Source organism: Macaca nemestrina, chromosome 3 (assembly GCF_043159975.1).
Source record: "Macaca nemestrina isolate mMacNem1 chromosome 3, mMacNem.hap1, whole genome shotgun sequence".
NCBI classification, from domain to species: domain Eukaryota; kingdom Metazoa; phylum Chordata; class Mammalia; order Primates; family Cercopithecidae; genus Macaca; species Macaca nemestrina.
This window is the reverse complement of record NC_092127.1, coordinates 86,930,817-86,956,300: the sequence shown is the minus strand read 5'-3', so window position 1 is coordinate 86,956,300 and position 25,484 is coordinate 86,930,817. Positions and strand designations below refer to the sequence as shown.

The 25,484-nt window shown below is 35.5% G+C and overlaps 1 protein-coding gene and 2 long non-coding RNA genes across 8 annotated transcripts in view; 1 reads left to right on the top strand and 2 right to left on the bottom strand.

The window, feature by feature from the left end:
- LOC105486346 (uncharacterized) overlaps nucleotides 1–16,534 on the bottom strand; it is a 46,897-nt gene extending 30,363 nt beyond the window's left edge. For 2 of the 3 annotated variants that reach the window (XR_011621142.1, XR_011621141.1), the window contains exons 1-4: nucleotides 16,480–16,534; nucleotides 14,891–15,002; nucleotides 3,356–3,491; nucleotides 1,832–1,882 (exon numbers count right to left, since the gene is read on the bottom strand). This is a non-coding gene — a long non-coding RNA (uncharacterized lncRNA). Of the gene's footprint in view, nucleotides 1–1,831; nucleotides 1,883–3,355; nucleotides 3,492–4,796; nucleotides 4,880–14,890; nucleotides 15,003–16,479 lie in introns of those variants that run through there. The other variant, XR_011621143.1, reaches the window with a different exon arrangement.
- The window catches only part of LOC105486347 (B cell scaffold protein with ankyrin repeats 1), a 316,935-nt gene extending 295,645 nt beyond the window's left edge, over nucleotides 1–21,290 (top strand). For 2 of the 4 annotated variants that reach the window (XM_011749205.2, XM_071093246.1), the window contains exons 12-17: nucleotides 5,617–5,795; nucleotides 8,652–8,715; nucleotides 16,658–16,687; nucleotides 17,727–17,782; nucleotides 19,048–19,112; nucleotides 19,368–21,289. In XM_011749205.2, the coding sequence (XP_011747507.2) occupies nucleotides 5,617–5,795; nucleotides 8,652–8,715; nucleotides 16,658–16,687; nucleotides 17,727–17,782; nucleotides 19,048–19,107 (389 nt within the window). In that variant the 3' untranslated portion in view covers nucleotides 19,108–19,112; nucleotides 19,368–21,289. Of the gene's footprint in view, nucleotides 1–5,616; nucleotides 5,796–8,651; nucleotides 8,716–16,657; nucleotides 16,688–17,726; nucleotides 17,783–19,047; nucleotides 19,113–19,367 lie in introns of all 4 variants that reach the window. The other 2 variants (XM_071093247.1, XM_071093245.1) reach the window with 2 other exon arrangements.
- LOC105486348 (uncharacterized) overlaps nucleotides 16,647–25,484 on the bottom strand; it is a 101,257-nt gene continuing 92,419 nt past the window's right edge. Inside the window, exon 4 of the long non-coding RNA XR_011621139.1 lies at nucleotides 16,647–16,720. This is a non-coding gene — a long non-coding RNA (uncharacterized lncRNA). The remainder of the gene's footprint in view (nucleotides 16,721–25,484) is intronic.

Here is a 25,484-nt window from a genome sequence, read left to right as displayed (position 1 = left end):
TTTGAAAGAATGTTTCTAAATTGATAGAGAAGATAATTAAAAAGAGGTGAAAGGTAATCCCTTGGGAAAAAAAATTGAGGCCGGGCTAGTGGCCATATGTGATATTAAAGTCTGTTACTTATTCAATGCTTTAAGCTACCACACTCAGAGTTATAATGACACAAGAATCACTGGCAATGAAAGAAAGCTTTAGACTATAAAATTATTATAAAGTTTGTGTACTTCTTTGAATTGGATAATGCAAAATACTATCAAAAGTGAAACAGTACAAACACTCCCTCATCCTACTGGTGAGAGTGTATACGACAACACGTTCCAGGAAAGGAGATTGGCACTAAGTATACATCAATAGCTTTAAAGGTGGTCACACTCAAAAATTATATTTTTATGAGTCTATGCCAACCAAATAAATAATGCAGCCAGTGATTCATATGAAAGACTTATAAGCTCCAAAAACATATAATTGTGGAGAAAAATGGAAACAATAAAAAATCCCTTAGTAAGAGAATGATTAAATGCTTTATTGCATATACAAACTTTGGAATATAATGCTCCCATTAAAAACCATTTTTCAAAGAATATTTAATGTCGTGGAAAGATTCTTAGGCTACATGACTAAGAGAAAAAAACAGGAACTATGTCAGTGTAACCCTAATCAGAAAAAAGGAAAGAAGTGGATACTTAAGAAGGACCACCAAGATGTTTATGGTACCTGTTTCTGAAGAATATAATAATGAGTGGCAGTTATTTCAGTTTTCAGTACTCTTCTGTATCTTCTAAGTGGTGGGGGGAAAAACTCATGTTCTAAAATCACAATCATTAAAATAAAACATCAAATGCCAGATGTGGTGGCTCACACCTGTAATCCCAGCACTTTGGGAGGGCAAGGCAGGCAGATCACTTGAGACCAGGTGTTCAAGACCAGCCTGGTCAATATTGCGAGACCCCATCTTTACTAAAAATACAAAAACTAGCCAGTTGTGGTGGCACGTGCCTGTAATCCCAGCTACTCAAGAGGTTGAGACAGGAGAATCACTTGAACTCAGAAGGCGAAGACTGCAGTGAACCAAGGTGGTGCCACTGCACTTCAGCCAGGGCAACAGAAGGAGACTGCCTCAAAACGAAAACAAAAACAAAATGAAACAAAACAAAACAAACAAACACATCTCAAAGAATATATGCAACTCTAAAATTAAGGGGATGCAGAGGCCTTACTTGGAACTTACAAATAAATCAATAGACCAAACATATCCTGACTTGCCCATATGGACCTGAGCTTATATACCTACCAATTCCCAAACTAAGTAACAAAAAATAACTTAAGATTTAAATCTTGGTCACTAGTTCTCGTTCTCTCGCTCTCTCGGTCTGTCTTTCTCTCTCTCTCTTTCTCTTTCTCTCTCTCTGTTTCTCTCTCTCTCTCTTTTTTTCTCTCTCTTTCTCCCTCTCTCTTTTTTTTTCTTAAGCCAGGGTGTGCTGTGTCACCCAGGCTGGAAGGCAGTGGCGATCTCAGCTCACTACAGCCTTGATCTTTCAGGCTCAAGCAATCCTCCCACCTCAGCCTCCCGAGTAGCTGGGACTACAGGCTGGTTTTTATAGAGATGGGATCTCTCCATGTTACCCAGGCTGGTCTGGAACTCCTGGGCTCAACCAATCCACCTGCTTCAGCCTCCCAAAGTGCCGGGATTACAGGTGTCAGCCACTGCACCTGGACCCTATTTATTTAAGTCCTATTATGAGAAGTTCTTTCCAAGTGCCACAAACTAATTTGGTATGATGGTACAGTATGGTGTGACATCACATGATATTTATAGTATGACATGGTACTTACAGCATGGTATATCTGGCATGGATTGAAATGGTATGCATTCCATGGGAAAGCCTATTAATAAAGTGGCAGAAATTTTTTATATTGTAAAAGCAATATAGTATTATTATAGAAAGATGGAGATCATAAGAAAATAATTACATATGTAATATGGCATCACAATAGAACAACGTATATTATCTTTTAAATTTTCTTTTCATGCTTTATTATGTATATGTATATTTTAACTTTGACACTTAAAATTTTTAATGTGTGTATAAGTTTGTATCCTGCTTTTGTACTTGTTATAATATAATAAGCACTTTCTATGTTGCCACAATCTTTATTTTTTTAATGACTACATATTTTTATTAAGTAAATATTTTCTATTTTAAATTACTTTTTGTTGGGCAATCAAGTTGTTTTCTTTCAAATTTTCAATAAAGTCCTTTCATCCAGTCACCTAGTAAATAATTTTAATGAAAATCCCAATTTACATTCGTACCTAATCTGTATATTTATATACTTACTACAATGGGTTGGTTGATGTTTATATGACCAATATTTGATCAAATGGAAATACTTATAAAGAGAAATTTATTTAAAAGGAATTAACTTGTAAAAACTGTAGTTTACCTTGAAGCTTTTACACTAAGAGACAGGAGTCTACCATATATACAGTTAGCTGTCTGACAAATGTTTTTTAATGAAAATTATATTAAATTCATACTAATTCTTCTGAAGGTAAACCAAAAAAGATACAAAATTAGGAAGACGGAAAACCTTTCATTACCTCCTTTTCCTCATCAAATTGTTATCTAAATGCAATAATCTTATAAACTCTACCAAAAATTACAGGTTGCATGTTTTGGTTTGACTTGTATACCCTTAGAATAAAAGGTAGTGAGATGCCTAAATCATTTTTCTTTGTAACTTGTCATGCCTAATCCTAATTTATCAAGACAAATGCTTTAATCTCTTTACTCTTAAAAAAAAGTAAAAGCAGATTTATGTAAAATTAGTTTAGTTGTAAACAACTCACTCTCAAAACAATATCTAAGACCTCTGCTGCTCCTAGCTTGTTCTTTTGTTCTTTCTGCACAATCATACAACTGAACACCATACCCCCCAAAAAAGTCATCTTACTTATATTTTAATAGCTAGATTGAGAAAAAAAGAAAGGGTAATTGAAATAAATATTATTAAAAGGAGTTAGTATTTGTTAAGTTAAACTTGTACATATAGCAAAACTAAAACTGGTACGGTTTTCTGGGAAAACTTTTCTTGAGCTAACTTCCAGAACAGCAGAAAATCCAGCTGCCTGGGTTACTTGAGATAAAAATGGATTCACACTTAGGCAAAAGGATGACAGAAGTGAGGTGATAATTAAATGGCATAGCTGTTAAATGGTGATGCTCAACCTCTCTCCTCTGGCAGGGATGGCACATAGAATTCTACTGCTAACTGCATTTCATGAACTCTATTTTAGTGTGGAGGCCTATAAAAAGCAAACAGTATAAGAAGCAAGATCTCAATTGTTATCTGTACTTTTTGCTGCTGAGCAAGTTAGCGCTCTGGCTAACTTGTGCTTCTCCAGTTCCTCTGGGATTTCATGCTCCATCATCCCTAGAGGAAGATTTGGAGTATAGAATCTGTTGACATCTTAGTTCTGGAGGAATAGGTTCTGAAGAGAAAAGACAAGAAAAGACAAGTCAAGAAAGCCCCTGTGTTGAATGGAAATGGTGAGAAGGGAAAAAGTTAAAAAAAAAAAAAAAGAAAGAAAAAGAAAGAAAGAGGAAAAGAAAAGAAAGGGGGTGGAGAGAGAGAGAGAGAGAGAAAGAGAGAGAACGAAAGAAAGAAAGAAAGAAAGAAAGAAAGAAAGAAAGAAAGAAAGAAAGAAAGAAAGAAAGAAAGAAGAGAAAGAAAGAAAGAAAGAAAGAAAAGAGAAAGAAAGAAGAAAGAAAGAAAGAAAGAAAGAAAGAAAAGAAAGAAAGAAAGAAAGAAAGAAAGAAAGAAAGAGAAGAGAGAGAAGAAAGAAAGAAAGAAAGAAAGAAGAAAGAAGAAAGAAAGAAAGAAAGAAAGAAAGGAAGAGAGAGAGAGGGAGGGAGGAAGAGAGAGAGAGAAGGAAGGAAGGAAGGAAGGAAAAGAGGGAGGGAGGGAAGAAAGAAAAGAAAGAAGAAAGAAAGAAAAAGAAAGAGAGAGAGAGAGAAAGAGAGAAAGAAAGAAAGAAAGAGAAGAGAAAGAAAGAGAAAGAAAGAAAGAAAGAAAGAAAGAAAGAAAGAAAGAAAGAAAGAAAGAAAGAAAGAAAGAAGAAAGAAAGAAAGAAAGAAAGAAAGAAAGAAAGAAAGAAAGAAAGAAAGGAAGGAAGAAAGGAAGGAAGCAAGGAGGAAGGAGGGAGAGAGTGAGAGAGGAGAGGAGAGGAGAGGAGAGGGAAGGAAAGAAAGAAAGCACATGTGGGAATCAGAATTATTGACCATAGAGAAATTTGATGTGCACGTGAATCTTTTTGGAAAGAAACCGTCTGTGTGTCCGTGTTTCAAGATTCACTATTATAGTCCTTCTCGAAACTGAGAGAAACATTAGAGGTCATTCCAGAACAACCCCAAGGCTCAAGTCCTCTTTAAACATATAACATTTGCTATCAAATACTTGAAACCTCTTTTCCAGAACAACCAATCCTAATTATATCAACAAATTATTATTACTATAGAATTTGAATGTCCTCCTCATTTCCCAAATCCTTGTTAATATTGTCTGGATAGTCAAATTCATCTGTTTCTTTCTTGAAGAAGCACTCCCAGAAACGGGCAGATCCCTCCAAGGACAGCTCACTGGTATACAGTTAGGCAGGACTGGCTATTCTCTCCTTTCAGACTCTGTGGGCATGTTTAGATTTGATAGTATATTAAGACATGTTACCTACCCCTCCTGAAATAATACAAAAAGTATGTTGCACTTAATGGAAATATGTAAATGAGAAGGTACAAACTCAAATGAGTTCCAGCAGGTAGGCAGGTAGCAGACGTGTGTTGTCATCCAGTAACTCTAAGGTGTGGCAAGGATTGCAGTAACCTAGAGAGCACATAGCATCCTTAAAGTCATGCAGGCCCATTTATGTCTTTAAACACCATGGTGGACAAGGGAAACACTGAATTCACCCACGGTCTGCCAATTTGCTACCACTGTGCTTCAAGCTAGGCCATCTACTATTCCTTTTGCGCTGAGCAAATAATACATGGCATGCTCCAAAATAAACTCTTTAGAAAAGGAAGCATCTCACTACAAAATAACTGATTATTTATTTTAAATCTTTCAGAAATAACTTTTCAAAGGATGTGAAGCCTTTTGTGACATTTGGATGTTGGTTGACATCTCTTTTCCCAAAGTTCGGAAGACTGTTTATTCTAAAGATATTTATTGTTAATATTAATGTTAACATTTATTTAGCTTACTGTGTGGCAAGCACTATGCTAAGTATTTTGTGCACATCATCTCTGATAATCCTCAGAAAAAGAAGACAAAATTGGCACTGCCCTCAACTAGCAAAGTATATAACTTTTGCTACTGTCCTTTCTCTCCTTGTCCCTTTCTGTTTCTCAGTAATGAGACACAATTTTGTAACCCTTAAGACTAGGTTCCAGGCACCTCCATCCTTAGAAATAAACTCATTAAAAATATACTGGTTTATTCTTTAGCTGCTCATAGAGAGTTAAGAAGAAGCTACTCCAATTACTTATTTGTAGAGTGCTTTTGTTCCCAGTTGTCTACACCCGGAGTTTCTATTAATGCACCCTCCCTTTGTATTTTAGACAGAGCTCGGATAGAGAGTCCAGCCTCTTCTACTCTTAGGGGCTGTCTAACTGATGGTCAGGAAGAACTCATCCTCCTGCAAGAGAAAGTCAAGAATGGGAAAATGTCTATGGATGAAGCTCTGGAGAAATTTAAACACTTGCAGATGGGGAAAAGTGGCCTGGAAATGATTCAGCAGGTAATATTGGCCCCAATGTTTTCTGGGACATTCCATAACTTGTGGAGCCCCTAGTTTGTTACTGTTTAACTTTCACAAGGAATGCAGGTAACTGTTCTTTTATTTTTAACTAGCCACTAAGAAAGATACTTCAAGAAATCAATTAAATGTTTGAAAATATCCAGATATTATGTTCACCAGCCATTGATGAAGTCAATCCTCTAACCCAGTATACCAAAGCTAATACCTAATCAGCTTATAATACCTGTCTTTAGTATAGTGAGTGTTTTTTGAATCTCGTTGCTGAAATTAAGTTAAAGCATCTTTACACTGAAGAGTGTAAGTCACAGTTTGTAGAGAAATACCAAGAATATTAAGTTCAAATAAGCTTGTCTTCTGTAAATATGATTTACCTCCTGAGATGGGATTGGAGGACATGGTTCTGAGATGAGCATGAAAACAAAATATACCACACATTCAGTGAGAGATAACACAGTCATAGTCCCATATTCCATCCCTTTTCACTCCAAAAATATTTTAACAATTTTTTCTTCTTATCAAGGAAATCCCATTCCTTCAAAACCCAGTTCTAGATAGCTGTTTGATTAAACACATTTAATAAGCAAATTTAGGCCAAAGTATAAATAATTGATAATAGCTTAATATTGTAACTTTCCCAAGAGATAATTTTTATTTAAAAGACATTGCTTAGGAAAACATTTTTAAACAATAAAAAAGAATCAAAATAGAGAAATTTCAAACAATACAGTATATAGGCCAGGGGACTTTCCCAGTGCATCTGAGATTGTGCCTTGTTAGGAACCAGCTGTCTCTAAGGGCAGTTATGGTTGTGGGTTTTTGGCTGAACCTCATCCAGATTTTGTGACACTAAGCAAAGGCAATTATTTTGCCAAATAAATGCTAAAGAATACTGATTGTAGAGTTCTACAAGTCTTCATTGTTCATGATTAGAATTACAATATTGCTTCTCAATCATGTCAATGTCATCACCAATACACACGTGTTTAGGTGCAGACCTACAAATCACATTCCTAGCAATGTTAGATTGTATAGATTTTGTTGAATTAAGTCAATTGTATTTCATCCTCCTGACACTCTTAAATAATAACGTTTTCCATTTAGAGTTATCCAACTTAAATATCATTTTGGAAATATTTCACTAGTTGTTTCATTAAACTCTGGTTATTCTTATTTTTATATTTATTGTATATTTATACTTAATCTTGTTTTAGGAAGAATTTAAGGTGCTTCATACTCACTACTTAGAGATTGATCTGACTCACCTAATAATAAGGTGATAGTGGGATAATGAATATTGTTCATGTTTATTTTAAAAATATATATTTTTTAAAATAAAGGCTGAAAGATACTAAGATTACTTTCCATAAGCAACAAAGTTTAATGACTTGGTCTGAATTCTGTCAGAGGAATCAGTCAGTGCTTAACATAAGGGACTTGGCCAAAATCCAAACAACAAAAAGATGAATATTCCTCCTGTTTATTCAACACACACACATGCAAACAAATATGCATTCCTATGTACTTTTCAATATTTTTCTTGCAGCTTGCAAAAGTATTTGTTTGTATCCTATGAATATAAATGAAGTTATCAGAGGTAACTGAAATCATATTATTACTGATGAAGGAATTATCCTAGGAAACTAAGAAAGAAAATGGCACAAACATGGAGTTAATAGTGGAAACTGGTTTCCAGAATAACTAAGAATCATGTTGAATCCCTGGCATTGAAGATGAAATGGTGGAGAAGGGAAAACTTTGCCCTTCACTCTCCTCACTCCTACTCACAGTCACGGAGTGCCTGAAGAAGGGTTTGGCACCACTGGTAGGAGAGATCTGTAAGGCAATGGAAACAACTAAATAGGAAAAGTGGTTTCTAAGTTTCCAGGAAAATCCTAAGGAAAGAGTGCTACTCTCAAGTTCTGTTCTAAAACAAGATTATTAAATGTTAGCTTGTTTTACATTTTGCTTAAAAAGATAATGTTCAGGCCGGGCGCGGTGGCTCAAGCCTGTAATCCCAGCACTTTGGGAGGCCGAGACGGGTGGATCACGAGGTCAGGAGATCGAGACCATCCTGGCTAACACGGTGAAACCCCGTCTCTACTAAAAAAGACAAAAAACTAGCCGGGCGAGGTGGCGGGCGCCTGTAGTCCCAGCTACTCGGGAGGCTGAGGCAGGAGAATGGCGGGAACCCGGGAGGCGGAGCTTGCAGTGAGCTGAGATCCGGCCACAGCACTCCAGCCTGGGCGGCAGAGCGAGACTCCGTCTCAAAAAAAAAAAAAAAAAAAAAAAAAAAAAAAAAAAGATAATGTTCAATATTTGGAATTAAAGAAAGATCACAGATGTATGTTCATCTGCTTTTAAGTCTCTGATTTTTAGAATTAGAACACTGGGAAGCAATGTGCCATACAGGGGCTGGAGATGGGCTCAGGCAGCAGCAAACCATCACTGTGTAACCCTTCTGCTTTTGGACAACAAATAGCAAATATAGACCCCACAAGCACTGGGTTGAGAAAACAGCTTCCCAAAGAATTGCACTCTAGGATCCAATCTTGACTCTACTACTTAGAATTATGATTTGGGAAAGTTACTATACCTCTCTGTACCTCAGTTTCCATATCTACAAAATGGAATGACGACATTTTACATCCACTTCATTAAGCTGTGAGAATTAAGTAAGATAACACATGGAAAGTATCAAGGATGGCAATTGAGACATCATAAGTAGCAAATAATATCAAGTAGCAGCGTTGGTATTGCTAATAGTAGTTGATGTTTTCATCTTGATCCATAAAAATTTGAAAATCATAACTATGCCCTGGTTGTTTCTACATTAAGGAGAAGTTACGACAACTACGAGATTGCATTATTGGAAAAAGACCAGAAGAAGAAAATGTCTATAGTAAGTAAGATTCGCCTGCTATTCAAAAATAATAGAGTGATTAAGTTGAAAATTCAGGGACTGTGGAGATGAATGGGCCTGAGTTCAAATCGAAACCTCAACAATTCCCAGCTGTCTAACCTAGAGAGGGTCTTAATCTCTGGCAGTGAAATTCCTTGTCTGCAAAATACACATCTATAATTATATATGCATCTGAGAGTGCTTGTGTGAGTTAACATAAAAAATACTTATCATATTCTCTGGTTCATAATGAAAGTTCATAATTAACCAGAGACTATAAGTATTTTTTATGCTATAAATATAATAAATGCTTGTTACTCTCTTTCTTTTGATGTCTATGTAAGTTGCAAATAGGACAACTCTGTTCAATTTTTTAATAATCCATTATACAAGAAATCAAGGCCGGGTGTGGTGGCTCACACCTGTAATCTCAGCACTTTGGGAGGCCGAGGTGGGTGGATCACTTGAGGATAGGAGTTCAAGACCAGCCTGGCCAAATGGTGAAACCCTGTCTCTACTAAAAATATAAAAATTAGCCAGCCATGGCAGTGCATGCCTGTAATCCCAACTACTCGGGATGCTGAGGCAGGAGAATTGCTTGAACCCCCCGGGAGGCACAGAGGTTGCAGTGAGCCAAGATCACACCATTACATTCCAGCCTGGGTGACAGAGCAAGACTCCATCTCAAAAAAAAAAAAAAAAAAAAGAAAAGAAAAAAAAAAAGAAATCAAATGATTAAAGAGACATACTTTTGAATAAGTTAAAATATTAATACAGTGAGTTCTCACAATTGTCAATGTGTGTATCATTTTAAAATTTCTAATAATTAAAAGTTGCTCTAGCAGTGGAGGTTAGGGGAGGGAATACTCTATGTTAAGCCAAACATTATTAAGATGATAAAATTTTGCTAAAATAAACAACACATTCAAAAATTAAAAATAAATTGTGTTATCACTATCTGACCACTGTTTCCCCAAGACTCTACCCCTGCACAGATAATTAAAAACTAGCAGCCACTAAAAGAGTGTGAAAGCTTCCATCTCTTCCATTTTCATTAATATTACATAGCTTTTAGCTAGTCCTTCATGTTGAAATTCATTTCTCTTCATATTATAGAGTTATGTATTTTTCTAGAGCGAATTCTTTAAGCACCTTAAAATGTTTGTAAAACACAAATATGCTTTCTAAAATAATTAAGGTCATAAAGACAGGGCCATCTTATAGGTGACAGACACCTCCATTCTAATATGAATAAGATTAAAATTTTAACGATTTATAAAATTACAAGTCATACAAATAATTTTATCAAGGAGCATTAAAAAGCTAACATTTATTATCTCCCATACATTATTGTTTCTTACAATAACTTTATGAGGTGAGCAATATTTCCGATTTACAAATAAGGAAACTGAGGCCCTGTTAAACTAAAAAGTTAAAGGACACACATAAGAAGTGAGAAACCATTTCTGTTTAATTCAAAATCAATGCTCTTAATTATCGGTGCCTTAATTATGAATCAATTAGTTCTCCTTTCAGTCACACTGGAATAAATAATACTACACAAATCTTTCTATTGCACAAGACACTATTACTGAGCAAATATATGAAGCAAGTGATATTAGGAGGCAGACAATAGGTAGCCAAAGACTATGAATAATTCTAGAGACAAGCAGTACTCATGAGGTGCCTCTTATTATGGCCCAGTTCTCTGCCAAAGGAATATTTCCTGACTACACTCTGAGCAAAGCAAAGAAGTTCTGTTGAACTGAGAAGGCAGAGATCCTAGTTCAGGGCAGCTGAAGCTACTAGAATGTGTGTGGTGGGTCCATTGAGAGCAGGTGACTGTGTAGAGAGGTAGCCTAAGAGGTCCATGGGAAGCACTCCACAAGTCTGTGGCTGAGAGATGAGCTGTACCTGTGCAAAGCAAGACAGTCAAGGCATGCAAGACAGCAACTTCTGGGGCATTGAGAGCAAAAGAGAGACACTAAAGGTTGAGCAGAGTTGAGGAAAAGCCAGCCTGGGAATTTTTAAGTTCTGGCACTGTCAAATTAGGGAGATCTTAACACCTCTTTAAAATATCTGACATTCTGCTGTGACACCCAAAAGGTGTAATGAGTAAGGACCAGGATTTAGAGTAAGATCTACTCTGGATATGCCCTGGCAAAATCTCAAACCAAGCCCCAAGAAGATCTATACTGGAGACAGAGTTTGTAGGCTGACTGAATCTACAAACTCAGGACCTTAAAAAGAAAACACCTTGGGCACAAAAAGCCCACAGTGAAAAAGAATAAAATTAAGTCTATACAAGTTCTTGCCAGTAATTGAGCTGCCTACTAAAATGAGAACATACTGTCATCCGAAGAATATTCTAGAATCTGGAATATACAACACATTATCTATAATGTCCAGTGTTCAATTAAAAAAAGAAGACATACAAAGAAACAGGAAACTGTCATCTTAATGAAGAAAAAGAAACTATAGACGGAACCTGAGATGTTAGATGTTGTTGATCTTAGCAAACAGACTTTAAAGCACCTCTTATAAACACTGAATTAGTGAAAAATGTGGTTTTAAGGAGGGAATAAATAGGGAATCTCAGCAGGAAAAAAAAAATGAAACCATATAAAAGAACCAAGTAGAAAGCATGGAAAGTAAAAGTACAATAAAATAAATAAAAATTAATCAGATGAACTTATTATCAAATTGGAGTTGACAAATTAAGAGTTAGTAAACAAAATTAAGACAGACCAATAGAAATTATCTAATTTGATTTTTAGAGAGATAAAAAGACTTCAAAAATGAACAGAGTCCCAGCAACATTTAGGACAATATAATGCATTTTAAAATGCATGTAATTAGAACCCAGAAGGAGAAAAGAGTGAAAAGAGGCAAAACATTGTTTAAAAAATGATGACCAAAACCTTGCCAAATTTAATGCAAACCACTTGCATATTGTTGAAAAAACTTTTAAAAATTAAAATTAGCATAATTGTTAAAAGAAGGACTTCTAGGCGATTTATTTTCAAGCTACTTTAAGCCAAGGTAAAAAGAAATTCTTGAAAGCAGCCAGAGGAAACACACATTACATATAAAGGAAAAAAAATTCAATAATTTATTATTAGAAACAATGGAGGATTGACGACAAGACAATAACATCTTTTAAAGTCCTAAAAAATGACCACTTAGAATTCTAAATCCAGACGAAATATACCTCAAAAACGTGATAAAATAAAGACATTTAAGATAAATGAAATGAGATAATTCACAGCAAAATTACAGTAGAATAAATGCTTAAAAATATCATACAAGGTGAAGGGATGTTAACAAACAAACTCAGATTCTCACCAAGGGAATCTGTGGGAAAAAGAATACTGAAAATTATAGAAAGGAGGTAAATATAAAATATTATGTTTTCCTTTTTTTCTCATAAATTACTTCAAAGACAACTGTTTAAAGCAAAAATAATAAAACTTAAGTTAGAAGTTCTATAATATGGAGAAGGAAATATGAAAACAATCATGCAAAGGACAATGGAGGCAGATAAATAGAATTGTGTGTTTCCAAAATTGTTATGTGGTGAAGTGTAAAGATTCAGTTATAAAGTAGGAAGTGGAGAGGGTAAAGTAAGAAGTATGATGTGTCAACTATAAGGCATGAAGTACTAAGGGGTATACTACTGTCTCAAAATCTAAGTTAAAGGTGCATATTTTATTTTAAAAATAGAAAGAAATCAGTTTAAAAAATAGATAAGAAGTTCACTTAGGAAACCCATAGAGGAAATAAAATAGATTTTTTTTAAAAAAACTGTTTGATTCACCAAAAATAAAGCAGGAAAGTGCAAAAAGAGGAATATAAACAAAATGGATAAGTGAAGAACCAAGAACAAGATGGTAGTATTTAACTAAGCCATATCATAATTATGTTAAAGGTGACTGAATTAATTGCTTCTTTTTAAAAGCAGACATTTTCAGACTGGAAACGAAAGCAATATCCAATATTATGCTGTCTAAAAGACATGTGTTTTAGATATAAAACACAAATAGTTTGAAAGTAAAGTATGGTAAAATGTTACTATGACAATAGTAATAATCATAAGCATAAGAAAGCTGGCATGGATATATCAACATAACACAAGATAAATTTCAAAACACAGAGTATTACAAAAGATAAGGATATTACATACAGATAAAAAGGCAGTTCACTAGAAAGATAGAGCAATTCTAAATATCTGCATAATATAAAGTAATTTTATATTATATATTTGAATTTTACTAAAACTCCTGAAGCAAAATCTGACAGTACTCGGAGATGTTTTCACTTCTTTCTTACTAATTCATAGAACAAATAGACAAAAATCAGTAAAGATACAGAAGACCTAAACAACACTATCAGCTAACTTGACCCAATTGACATTTACAAAAAAAAAATTTTAAGTCAGAATACATATTTATTAAAGGTATACATGGAGGTTCACCAAGATGAAACATAGGCTAGATGATCAAAAAAGTTTCAGTAAACTTCTAAAGACTGAAATCTTCAGAGTATATTCTCTAATAGATTTCAGTCTTTTAGAATCTTATATTCTCTTATCACAACAGAAGTAAATTAGAAATCAGTTAGGAATTATATATCTAGAACATCTCCCAATATATTTAGGAATTAAATATAACATTCAAAATAATATGAGGGTCAAATAAGAAATCATAAGAAAGTATTTCAACCTGAATAGTAATGAAAAAAAACATCAAAATTTGTAGAATGCAGGTAAAACAAGTATGTAGTTAACAGTTAACTAAAGGGAAATGTATTACTATAAGTATTATACTAGAAAATAACAAAAAGCTTGAAGTCAATGATTTAAGTTTCCACTTTAGAAAAATAGAAAATGAAAAGCAAACCTTTAAAAAGAGGTAAGAAGAGAGAAATAATTAAGATCAGAAATCAGTAAAAAAAGGAAAGAGATAAACAAAAAGAAAATAAAATCAAAAGCGAGTTGTTTGAAAACATAAATAAATTTGAGAAGCCCATGGGAAGAACGATAAAGGAAAAAAAAAAGACAACAAGATACCTAAATTAGAAATTAAATTGGGTTACTACAACAGATCCTACAGACATTAAAAAGATACTAAGGGCCTGGTGTGGTGGCTCTGGCCGGGTACGGTGGCTCATGCTTGTGATCCCAGCACTTTGGGAGGCCGAGGCAGGTGGATCACCTGAGGTCAAGAGTTCAAGACCAGCCTGGCCAACATGATGAAACCCTGTCTCTACTAAAAATACAAAAAATTAGCAAGGCATGGTGGCATGCGCCTGTAATCCCAGCTACTCCAGAGGCTGAGGCCAGAGAATCGCTTGGACCTAGGAGGTGGAGGTTGCAGTGAGCCAAGATTGCTCCACTGCACTCCAGCCTGGTTGGCAGAGCAAGACTCCATCTCAAAAAAAAAAAAAAAAAAAAAAAAGCTAAGAAAATATATAATTAACTTTCTGCCAATACATTTAACAACTTAGACCAAAAAGGACAAATTACTTGAAAAAAAACTTGCCAAAATTGACTCAAAAAATAAAATTCCACACTCCTCTGAGTATACCTCTTTGTACAATTCTCACTTTTAGAACTTTGTTAATATTTTGCATATTCAGTAAATGAAGACAAGGCAGAGATAGGAGGCAAAATGGAATATAGGCAAAAAAAATGTATTATGGATAATGAGAGCCAGGTTTTTTATTGTCTGAGAAATCAGTTATAATTAAGGAAAGAAGAAGGGCTAGAATGACTGTTATGGTATTGCACTGGAATTGGAAGTAAAAGTATAACAAATAATTACAGAGAGATAGATATAGAAATATGGTTGTGTGTACAAGTATGTATATTTCTTTAACTCTTTCAGCTAAGAGGACCTAGAGGCAGTGACAGCCCAGCACCAAAGAGCACATCTAGTACCCACGTCTTAGTTTATGAAAACAAATGGCCCATAAGCATGTGAAAAGATGCTAAATATCATTAACCATTAGCAAAAACAAATTCAACTACAATGATATACCAATACACAAAAAGTATAATGAATTACCAGTTCAGAAGACTGTCAGTTAGGATGTGGAACTGGATATGCATTGTATGCATTGCTTATGGGAATATAAAGTGCAGTGATAACTGTGGAGAAGTCAAATATGCACTTACCATATGATCTAGTCATTCCATTCCAGGTTTTTTTCCAAAACAAATAAATGCCTGTGTTCACACGAAGACTTTTTCACAAAAGTTCATGGCAGTTTCATTCATAATATCCAAACTGGAAACAATTAAATGGGGTTATTACAACATATGCAAATGTCCAATAGAAGAATACATGATTATACTGTGATACATTTATACTATGGAATACCATTTAGCAATAAAAAGGAATACTTACTATTGTAACAATAATATAAATGAATCTCACAAACATTACACATACTGAGTGAAAGATAACAGACAAAAAGGATGGATCAGACACAAGGGAATCAGACACAAAGGAATACTACATGCTGTGGTATTCCATCTATCTGGAATTCTAGATAAAACTAATCTAGACAAAATTATAGAAGTAGAAATTGTTAGGAGTGGTGAATATCCAGGTTACCAGCAGCAAATCCATACAGGTCTGCAGCAACCTCAATTCTTGTCTCCTCAGAAGAAAGAGTTTGACAGAGGGGCATAAGGCAGAAAAAGAGACTGAGGCAAGTTTCAGAGCAGGAGTGGAAGTTTATTAAAAAGCTTTAGAGGAGGAAGGAAAGAAAAGTACACTTGAAACAGACCAAAGCAGGCACTGTGGAGGTCAAGTTCCCTGTTTAACCTTGATCCTAAGACTTTATATGCTGGCCAACTTCCAGCGTCTTGCACACATTTCCCTTCATTCTTCCCTAAGATTGAGCTGCCCACATGCACGGTGTCCTCCTTACATGTGGGAGGTGAGCATGCGCAGTGTGTTCAGAAAGTTGTATGCATCCCCACCTGAGGCTTTCTTTTCTTTTCCAGTGTAATGCCCCTGGAAGGTCATACTCCACCATATTGTCTCTTAATGTGCATGCTGGAGCTCACTCACCTAATTCCTGAGAATTTATTGGAAGTTAATTACCAATTTCAAGTGTTTTTATCTGATTGGGAAATTGCCTCTGCCTGGCATCTGTGATGAGACAACTCTGGACTTTAGTGAGACAACTCTGGACCATCAGCAAATTGCCTCCCCACTTTAGTGAGACAACTCTGGACCATCAGCAAATTGTCTCTCCCTGGCACAGGCTGCCAATTATCATTTTTAGAAAGGCAGTATGATAACTGCCGAACCATCACCTGATGGTTGCCTGACATTCCTGGTGGGTGATGTGGAGCCCTCTCCTGCCTCACTCATGCCTGGCTAGCTACCTACTGCAACAAAATCAGATCAGGGGTTGCCATGAGTAATATTTGAGTGAAGATTGACATAAGGGGGAATTAGGGAATAAATTATGGAGATAAAAATGGTCTCTATCCTAATTAAGTTGGTGAGTACATGGCCACATATATTTCTCAAAAATCATCAACCTCTTTCCTTATAAATAGTTGAATTGTATGTAATTATTCCTGAATAAAGTTGATTTCAAAAAAGAATGAAGTAGCTCAAGCTAGGGGAATATCAAGGCAGGGCAGCAAGCTTGTGTTAATATCAAACATATCTAAAATCATAATATCTTGAGACAAAGGTTGGGAGAGAAAAGGACAAAACTAATAAAAGGCATGGTTTCACTCACAGTGGCTGGAGGTAGAGAAATTTGGGGTTGATATTTTTAGATCAGATTGTGAGATTTCATGGCGACCTCAAAGACAAGAAGTAGTCCAACAATGAAAAAAGAAGCGAGAAAAAATTTAAGATAAATATTGAAAAAACTCAGTAGAACATGCTTTTTTTTTTTTTTTTTTGTCTTCTAGATAAACTCACCATTGTGCACCATCCAGTTGGTAAGTGCTTGGTATTTATTGAAGGATCGAAGACTAAAACAAAGTACAGAGTAAATCAATTTCAATATTAATGTAAACCTAATGTCAGTGTAAAGGCAAGTCAGTGTAAAAATACACATAGATTTTGTATTTATATGCAAAAAGACTTGACATCCAAAATAAACGTGAAGCGACTATAAAATAGAAACACTGAAGGCATCACAACATAATAAAAGGACCGTGAGTTTGGAATTCTTGATTGATCCTGCTGTTCCTAACTTACTAATTGTGACCTATGGCAAGTCACTTAAGCTCTGTGGGCCTCGGTTTTCTCATATGCAAAATGTAGATAAGCATCATACCATGGGGAATTGCTATAAAGACTGATAATGATATATGTAAATGGAATCTCATGCTTGATACTTGGGAGTTATTGATAAAGCAAATGAAATTTGAGAAACACTTGAGAGAGTAACTCATTTCCATTCATTTCCATGTGATGGGGGGATTGTGTGCTGAATACTGGGAGAGGAAGGAGGAGCTAGAGGTCAGCTAGGGAGCTGTTGAATATTCTAGAAGCAACTGTCCACAGCCTGGACCAAAGCACTGACTGTGAGAATGAAAAAGACATAGAACTGAGCCCTGTGGCTGGGATGAGAAATGGAATACCAGTGATAAAGTCAGGAGGAGCAGTAGTCTAGGAGAACAGGGAGTAGAAGGCGCAGGTTTTCATGGAAGTGTGTTTTGTAATTGGCCAATCCTGGTGAACGTGGAAAAGAAAAGGAAGGAGTAATCAAATGGAGGTGTTGGAAAGATTGTTTCTAAACTCAAGTGACTCCTGGGGGTCCTCAGTATCCTACCCAAGTCAATCCACATGGGCAGGATAAATTAACAGCACATGCCAAGGGTGCATTTTCAATATCCCCCTTTTATCTTTCTAGTAATTCTTCTTTTCACCCATATCCTACCTTTGTAGAAATCATTTTTAAGAAGTACTGAATAAATGAATCATCGAATTTGTGAATGAAGAAAGAGGTAATAACTAAGTTTGTATTTCTAGGTAAAGAAACTGTCCACAATGAAAATATGTTTCATAACATACCCTTCAGCAATAAGGTAGGTTGTATTTATTTTGATTTCTATAAAATGCAAAGAAATAACTTGGTTAAAAAAGAACACGAGAGCCTTCTATCCTGTCTGTGCTTTTAAACATTCTAACAAATATGAACAAAATAGGTCAGGTGTGCCTTTGTATACAAAATCTATGAGCAGTAATTTAAGGAAATTATTTGGAAAAAAACAAAGAGGGAACTCAAAGGAAAAAGCCACTGAGGCTAAAGTGTGGCTAAATTCAACATGTACAGACCAAAAACATCTTAGAGGAATTATCAATACATGTGTTTTAACAATAGAAATATAGTGAGTCTACTGTGTTTGAATCACAATGTATATAGTCCTTAAACACTAGGACGTTAGTAGGGAAAATATAGCCCCAAAATATTATTGATTTAAATATGCATTACTTCACATCCTAGAGTTAACTGAAAATAAACTGCTAACGAGAAGCTAATGATGACACTAAGCAAAGACAGCAGCAACGGAAAACCAAGACCAATTCAAGACAACACTGATAATGTCCTGACTACAGTTTTTCTTCATAAAAATAACGTTATTCCAATTATCTGCATATATGATGTAACACACTTGCACTGCTACCAAGGGTCATGTAGCAGCTGGATTTCTTGCTAAAATCCTAAATTAGAGTCTTTGCTAAGTTCTTCTAATGAATTTTAATTTTCCAAAGTTTAATAACCCTTTAAGCTCCTTGTATATTTCAAATAAGTCATAAGTAATCATAAAATCATTCACCCTTAAAAACTAATTGAAGTATTTGCATTCTGTATTCTTCTGTAGCCCACCACCAAGCTGTGTGTATGTGTATATATGTATACACTATATAATATATATACTATAGACTCATTAAACTCATTCGAATGTAGCAAAATTGTGGGGTGCACTATGGCTTTAGGGCTCATGAAAATATCAACCAAAGATTCTTCTATAAGAGCTGAAGGACTACACAAACATGGCATATATTTTGGAAAGAAGATTTTGAATAAGAGGAAAAGAATACACATTCCCAATGCTTAAACTGTTCTCCTTCAAAATGGAAAGAAAATTTGAATTCAAGGACTTGGGTGCAATTGAACTTTACAATGATTCTGTTTCCTTTTAAAATGGAAGATTGTCTTGCCAGTTGTCTCTGCAAAGCTGTTTTTCCATGGCTGTGAAAGGCAACTATAACTTTGTCATATTTCTTTGTTCAACCTTAAAATAGAGACAAATTGAGAAATGCTAGCTGTGTATCTTTTTTTTTTCAGCTTCCTGCTCAGCCCCAAGTTGAAAAGGAATTTGGTTTCTGTTGCAAGAAAGATCATTGAAGAAGGTAAAATATTAGCTATGTATATTTTTTAGAAAACCTAAAGCAGCGTTGTTAGGGACTTAAAGGAATCATTTGTCTAAAAAACAGAATTCTTTAAATATTCATTGTCTTTTCCTGAAAGGATTAACATGTATTTTTCAAGCTAAAGGTTATTGCTCTGTAGAAAGATTTATGTATAGGGGTGATTTAATGCCAACTAAACAATTTAAATTGATGAGCTATTATTCACTAATACATTTCCTATTATCTCATTTCCAGGTTATTATAATGAAACTCAAGAATCTACGGACATTTTGCTTTCAGGGTGAAGCAAGCTTGCATTTGGATTGCCTGCTCTCTTTAGAGCAAATCCATACTATGAAAGCAGAAACAAACCTTCAGGTTTCAGAATTTGTTATTGGCAGAATTTATTGGCATTATACCTGCTTCATATGGGTATATTAATATTAAAACACAATACCATAGAGTAATTGCATTACGTGAAAATTCTTGCATTTTACAATGCGCTTCACCACTGAAGCAGCTAATTTCCATTTTGAAAATTAAAAGAAAACAGCACAGAGAAGTTAAATGCTGTGTAGCAAAGTTATGGGGTCTGCTTGAGGGCACTAACCTCAACAGATTATTCCTCCTTTCCTTAGAATAACCATGAAAATGCAAATTTACTGAGCACATTTTTGCTTTTTAAGTAGCTGGTTCATTTTCTGAATTTCTCACATTCAGAGTTCTGACATCATGTTTGCAGAAACTTGTCTTAGTGTCTATTTACATGTAACCCTGAAAACATTATTATTTGAAAACTTTTCTTATCTCAAATTAATATACATTTTCACAACCTACCTTTGTATTAAGACTTGCAATTTTATCAACCTATTTCTTAGAAACAATTTACTGGCTTAGAATACAACGCAATTTAATCATACTATAATTTTCATGTACAAATGCCACAAATAAATTGAATGTTTAAAGCTATGTCTGAGTTTTTAAAGTAAATTTATGAGAATTAGCCAATAAAATCACTTCTCAACCTTTTGGCTAAGATCAGGTGGAGTATTGGCCAATAAATTTTTCTGCTTACCGGCTTAAAGGGGGAAGTCTACCAAAAATTGTTTAAAATAAATAAACTTGATTAATATCACTGTATAGGGCTCATATAGTAAACACAATTGATTTTTTTCTAGCTTCTAAACAGTGACATGAATATATATTTAAAGCCATGTTACGAAACACTTGTCATGGGTTTCTTATGACTGTTAACATTCTCAAAATAAGCACAAGTTTTAAAAAATAATATAGTAGCTTGATTAATCCCTAACAAAAAAAATGCTTTTAATTATGATATTTGGAAATTCAGTCCATAGTTTTACATCCAACCTTTCAAGAACTGGTATGTCCTTTCACCCACTAAGCCTCCATTTCTGTGGGCTGTCCCATCCAAAGATAAGAAAAAGAAATAAGACATTTCCTTGGAGATTTGGAGCATTTCTAAAAGAGCCATAGCCACTGCCAGAAAGGAAAGGCCCAAATGCAAAATCTTCTGAAGATTTTGAACTGAATTTTCAGAGTTTGTATATCTTATCTTTTTCATCATCCCTTCTTCAAATTAAATATATTCCCAAGCCATTACTCCTAACTTAAGCCAAGAGCCATCCCCTTCCTTAGGTTATTAAATTTACCAGCACTCTGAGTTCTAGAGAAGTTTGAACTGGTATTGAATGTTATCAAAAGAGTTTTATTTTGAATATTAACTTGCTTATTTTCTACCTAGTCAATTTTCTAGGAAAACAAAGAGGAAGCATTTAAACTGGTAGATTCTTAAGTGAGATAATTAGGCTGCTCCGGACATTTGGCAATATCTGGAGACATTTATTATTTTCATGACTGAGGAAGAGGTGCTTCTGGCATCTAGTATGTATAGACCAGGAATGCTGATAAACATCCTATAATATGCAAGAAAAAGAGTTATCCAGTCCAAACTGTCAAGAGTTTTGAGACTGGGAAACCTTGATTTAGACTATAAAGTAAAATGGGACTCATCCTTAAAGCTATGTTGCTAAAATAAAATCAGTTAACTTTATACAGAATTTTCTGAAGGTAGAAACCCCTATGATAGAATAAGTAAATGTCATTATTCTGAAGTGCATATGGCTTAAGCTTAAATGGATCACTAAAAACAGTATTCAAAAAATGGAAAAAATGGATGAGTCTAATATATTTTCATGAATCAACATTACAAGTATTCTGCCAATGGAACCTCTAATTTTTAGAAAATGAGACTACTCTGTATTTTTTCGTGACAATGGCCTTGTAATCTGAGTCATTATATTCTATTTGTGCACAAAGTATTTGCTCATCTGAGTTCCTTCTTCTTTTCTCTAATGCTCAGGGTGTCTGATTTTAATAACTGGGACTTACCTGAATTTTCACTTCATACTGCTTTTCTAAAGGATAAATATTTAGAAGAGAGCTCTGCATCATAAGCCTAATTTAGTGAATCCCAGCTGATTAGCACAAAGCTGATATGAGCCCCTATTCACAGCCTTCTCTGTAGCTATACCTACCAGCTATACTTGTTAGCCTGCTTATTTTGTGGAGTTCAATCTTAAAAATAGGGCAACCACATAAAAGAACGCAAAGGGTAAGATTCTCAATACCTTAGACCTCAAATTTATAAATGATAGTGTATCATTTCATCAATATTCTCATCTTCACAATGCAGATGATAATGTTCCTTACATAATTTTGTGGGTATTTAGTGACATTATGTGTTTAAATGAGCAGTGTACTACTACATTCAAGAGCATGAACTTTGAAGTAAAACCAAGCTAGTGTGAATCTTGTCTCAGCTATGCACTAGCTGTGTGAACAAAGAGTTTTTCCATATCCTGAGCCCTATTTTATCATTGATAAAATGGGAGTAATAATACCAACATTGGTACAAATTGTTTGAGAGTTAAAGGTAGGGAGGACATGTAATTAATTTATCATCCCAGGAGGACACTTCGGATCATAAAATGGAGTACTATTAATGATTACAATGAAAAACCAGGCATAAACTGGAACTGCCTCAGGCATAAACAGAGATGCCTGATCACTCTACTTAAATGTGATGTAAGTTCTTAGAACTTTGGCTCAGCGTAAATGGTCAAGGAAGATAGTTTGCAAGAAATAATCCTCGGAGTCGGGAGCAAAATGGCCGAATAGGAACAGCTCCAGCCTCCAGCTCCCAGTGCGAGTGACACAGAGGACGGGTGATTTCTGCATTTTCAACTGAGGTACCAGGTTCATCTCACTGGGGAGTGCCGGACAATCAGTGCTGGTCAGCTGGTGCAGCCTGAACTGTGAGAGCTGAAGCAGGGCGAGACATCACCTCACCTGCGAAGCACAAGGGGGAAAGGAGTCCCTTTTCCTAGCCAAGGGAAACTGAGACACACAACACCTGGAAAATCGGGTAACTCCCACCCTAATACTGTGCTTTACCAAGGGTCTTAGCAAATGGCACACCAGGATATTATATCCCACAACTGGCCCAGAGGGTCCCATGCCCACAGAGCCTCCCTCATTGCTACCACAGCAGTCTGAGATCTAACTGCAAGGTGGCAGCAAGGCTAGGGGAGGGGCACCCACCATTGCTGAGGCTTAAGTAGGTAAACAAAGTCAAACATCAAAAGAGACAAAGAAGGCCATTACATAATGGTAAAGGGATTAATTCATCAGGAAGAGCTAACTATCCTAAATATATATGCGCCCAATACAGGAGCACCCAGATTCATAAAGCAAGTCCTTAGAGACCTACAAAGAGACATAGACTCCCATACAATAATAATGAGAAATTTCAACACCCCACTGTCAACATTACACAGATCAACAAGACAGAAACTTAACAAGGATATCCAGGAATTGAACTCAACTCTGCACCAAGCAGACCTAATAGACATCTACAGAACTCTCCACCCCAAATAAACAGAATATACATTCTTCTCAACACCACATTGCACTTATTCCAAAATTGACCACATAGTTGGAAGTAAAGCACTCCTCAGCAAATGTACAAGAGCAGAAATTATAACAAACCGCCTCCCAGACCACAGTGCAATCAAACTAGAACTCAACACTAAGAAAATCAATCAAAACCACTCAACTACATGGAAACTGAACAACCTGCTCCTGAATGGCTACTGGGTACATAACGAAATGAAGGCAGAAATAAAGATGTTCTTTGAAACCAATGAGAACAAAGACACAAAATACCAGAATCTCTGGGACACATTTAAAGCAGTGTGTAGAGGGAAATTTATAGCACTAAATGTACGCAAGAGAAAGCAGGAACGATCTAAAATTGACACCCTAACATTACAATTAAAAGAACTAAGATCAGAGCAGAACTGAAGGAGATAGAGACACAAAAAACTCTCCAAAAAAATCAATGAATCCAGGATCTGGTTTTCTGAAAAGATCAACAAAATTGATAGACCGCTAGCAAGACTAATAAAGAAGAAAAGAGAGAAGAATCAAATAGACGCAATAAAAAATGATACAAGGGATATCACCACTGACCCCACAGAAATACAAACTACCATCAGAGAATACAATGAACACCTCTATTCAAATAAACTAGAAAACCTAGAAGAAATGGATAATTTCCTGGACACTTACAGTGTCCCAACACTAACCCAGGAAGAATTTGAATCCCTTAATAGACCAATAGCAGGCTCTGAAATTGAGACAATAATTAATAGCCTACCAACCAAAAAAAGTCCAGGACCAGACGGATTCACAGCCGAATTCTACTGGAGGTACAAGGAGGAGCTGTTACCAATCCTTCTAAAATTATTCGAATCAATAGAAAAAGAGGGAATCCTCCCTAACTCATTTTATGAGCCCAACATCATCCTGATACCAAAGCCTGGCAGAGACACAACAAAAAAGAGAATTTTAGACCAATATCCCTGATGAACATCAATGCAAAAATCCTCAATAAAATACTGGCAAACCGAATCCAGCAGCACATCAAAAAGCTTATCCACCATGATGAAGTGAGTTTCATCCCTGGGATGCAAGGCTGGTTCAACAGACGCAAATCAATAAACGTAATCCAGCATAAAAACAGAACCAAAGACAAAAACCACATGATTATCTCAATAGATGCAGAAAAGGCCTTTGACAAAATTCAACAGCCCTTCATGCTAAAAACTCTCAATAAATTCGATATTGATGGAACATATCTCAAATAGTAAGAGATATTTATGACAAACCCACAGCCAATATCATACTGAATGGGCAAAAACTGGAAGCATTCCCTTTGAAAACTGGCACAAGACAGGGATGCCCTTTCTCCCCACTCCTATTCAACATAGTGTTGGAAGTTCTGGCTAGGGCAATCAGGCAAGAGAAAGAAATCAAGGGTATTCAGTTAGGAAAAGAAGAAGTCAAATTGTCCCTGTTTGCAGATGACATGATTGTATATTTAGAAAACCCCATCACCTCAGCCCAAAATCTCATTAAGCTGATAAGCAACTTCAGCAAAGTCTCAGGATACAAAATTAATGTGCAAAAATCACAAGCTTTCCTATACACCAGTAAGGACAAACAGAGAGCCAAATCATGAATGAAATCCCATTCATAATTGCTTCAAAGAGAATAAAATACCTAGAAATCCGACTTACAAGGTATGTAAAGGACCTCTTCAAGGAGAACTACAAACCACTGCTCAGTGAAATAAAAGAGGACACAAACAAATGGAAGAACATACCATGCTCATGGATAGGAAGAATCAATATCGTGGAAATGGCCATACTGCCCAAGGTAATTTATAGATTCAATGCCATTCCCACCAAGCTACCAATGACTTTCTTCACAGAATTGGAAAAAAAAAAAAACTGCTTTAAAGTTCATATGGAACCACAAAAGAGCCTGCATTGCCAAGACAATCCTAAGTCAAAAGAACAAAGTTGGAGGCATCACACTACCTGACTTCAAACTATACTACAAAGCTACAGGAACCAAAACAGCATGGTACTGTTACCAAAACAGAGATATAGACCAATGGAACACAACAGAGTCCTCAGAAATAATACCACACATCTACAGCCATCTGATCTTTGACAAACGTGAGAGAAAAACAAGAAATGAGGAAAGGATTCCCTATTTAATAAATGGTTCCTGGAAAATTGGCTAGCCATAAGTAGAAAGCTGAAACTGGATCCTTTCCTTACTCTTTATATGAAAATTAATTCAAGATGCATTAGAGACTTAAATATTAGACCTAAAGCCATAAAAACCCTAGAAGAAAACCTAGGTAATACCATTCAGGACCTAGGCATGGGCAAGGACTTCATGTCTAAAACACCAAAAGCAACGGCAACAAAAGCCAGA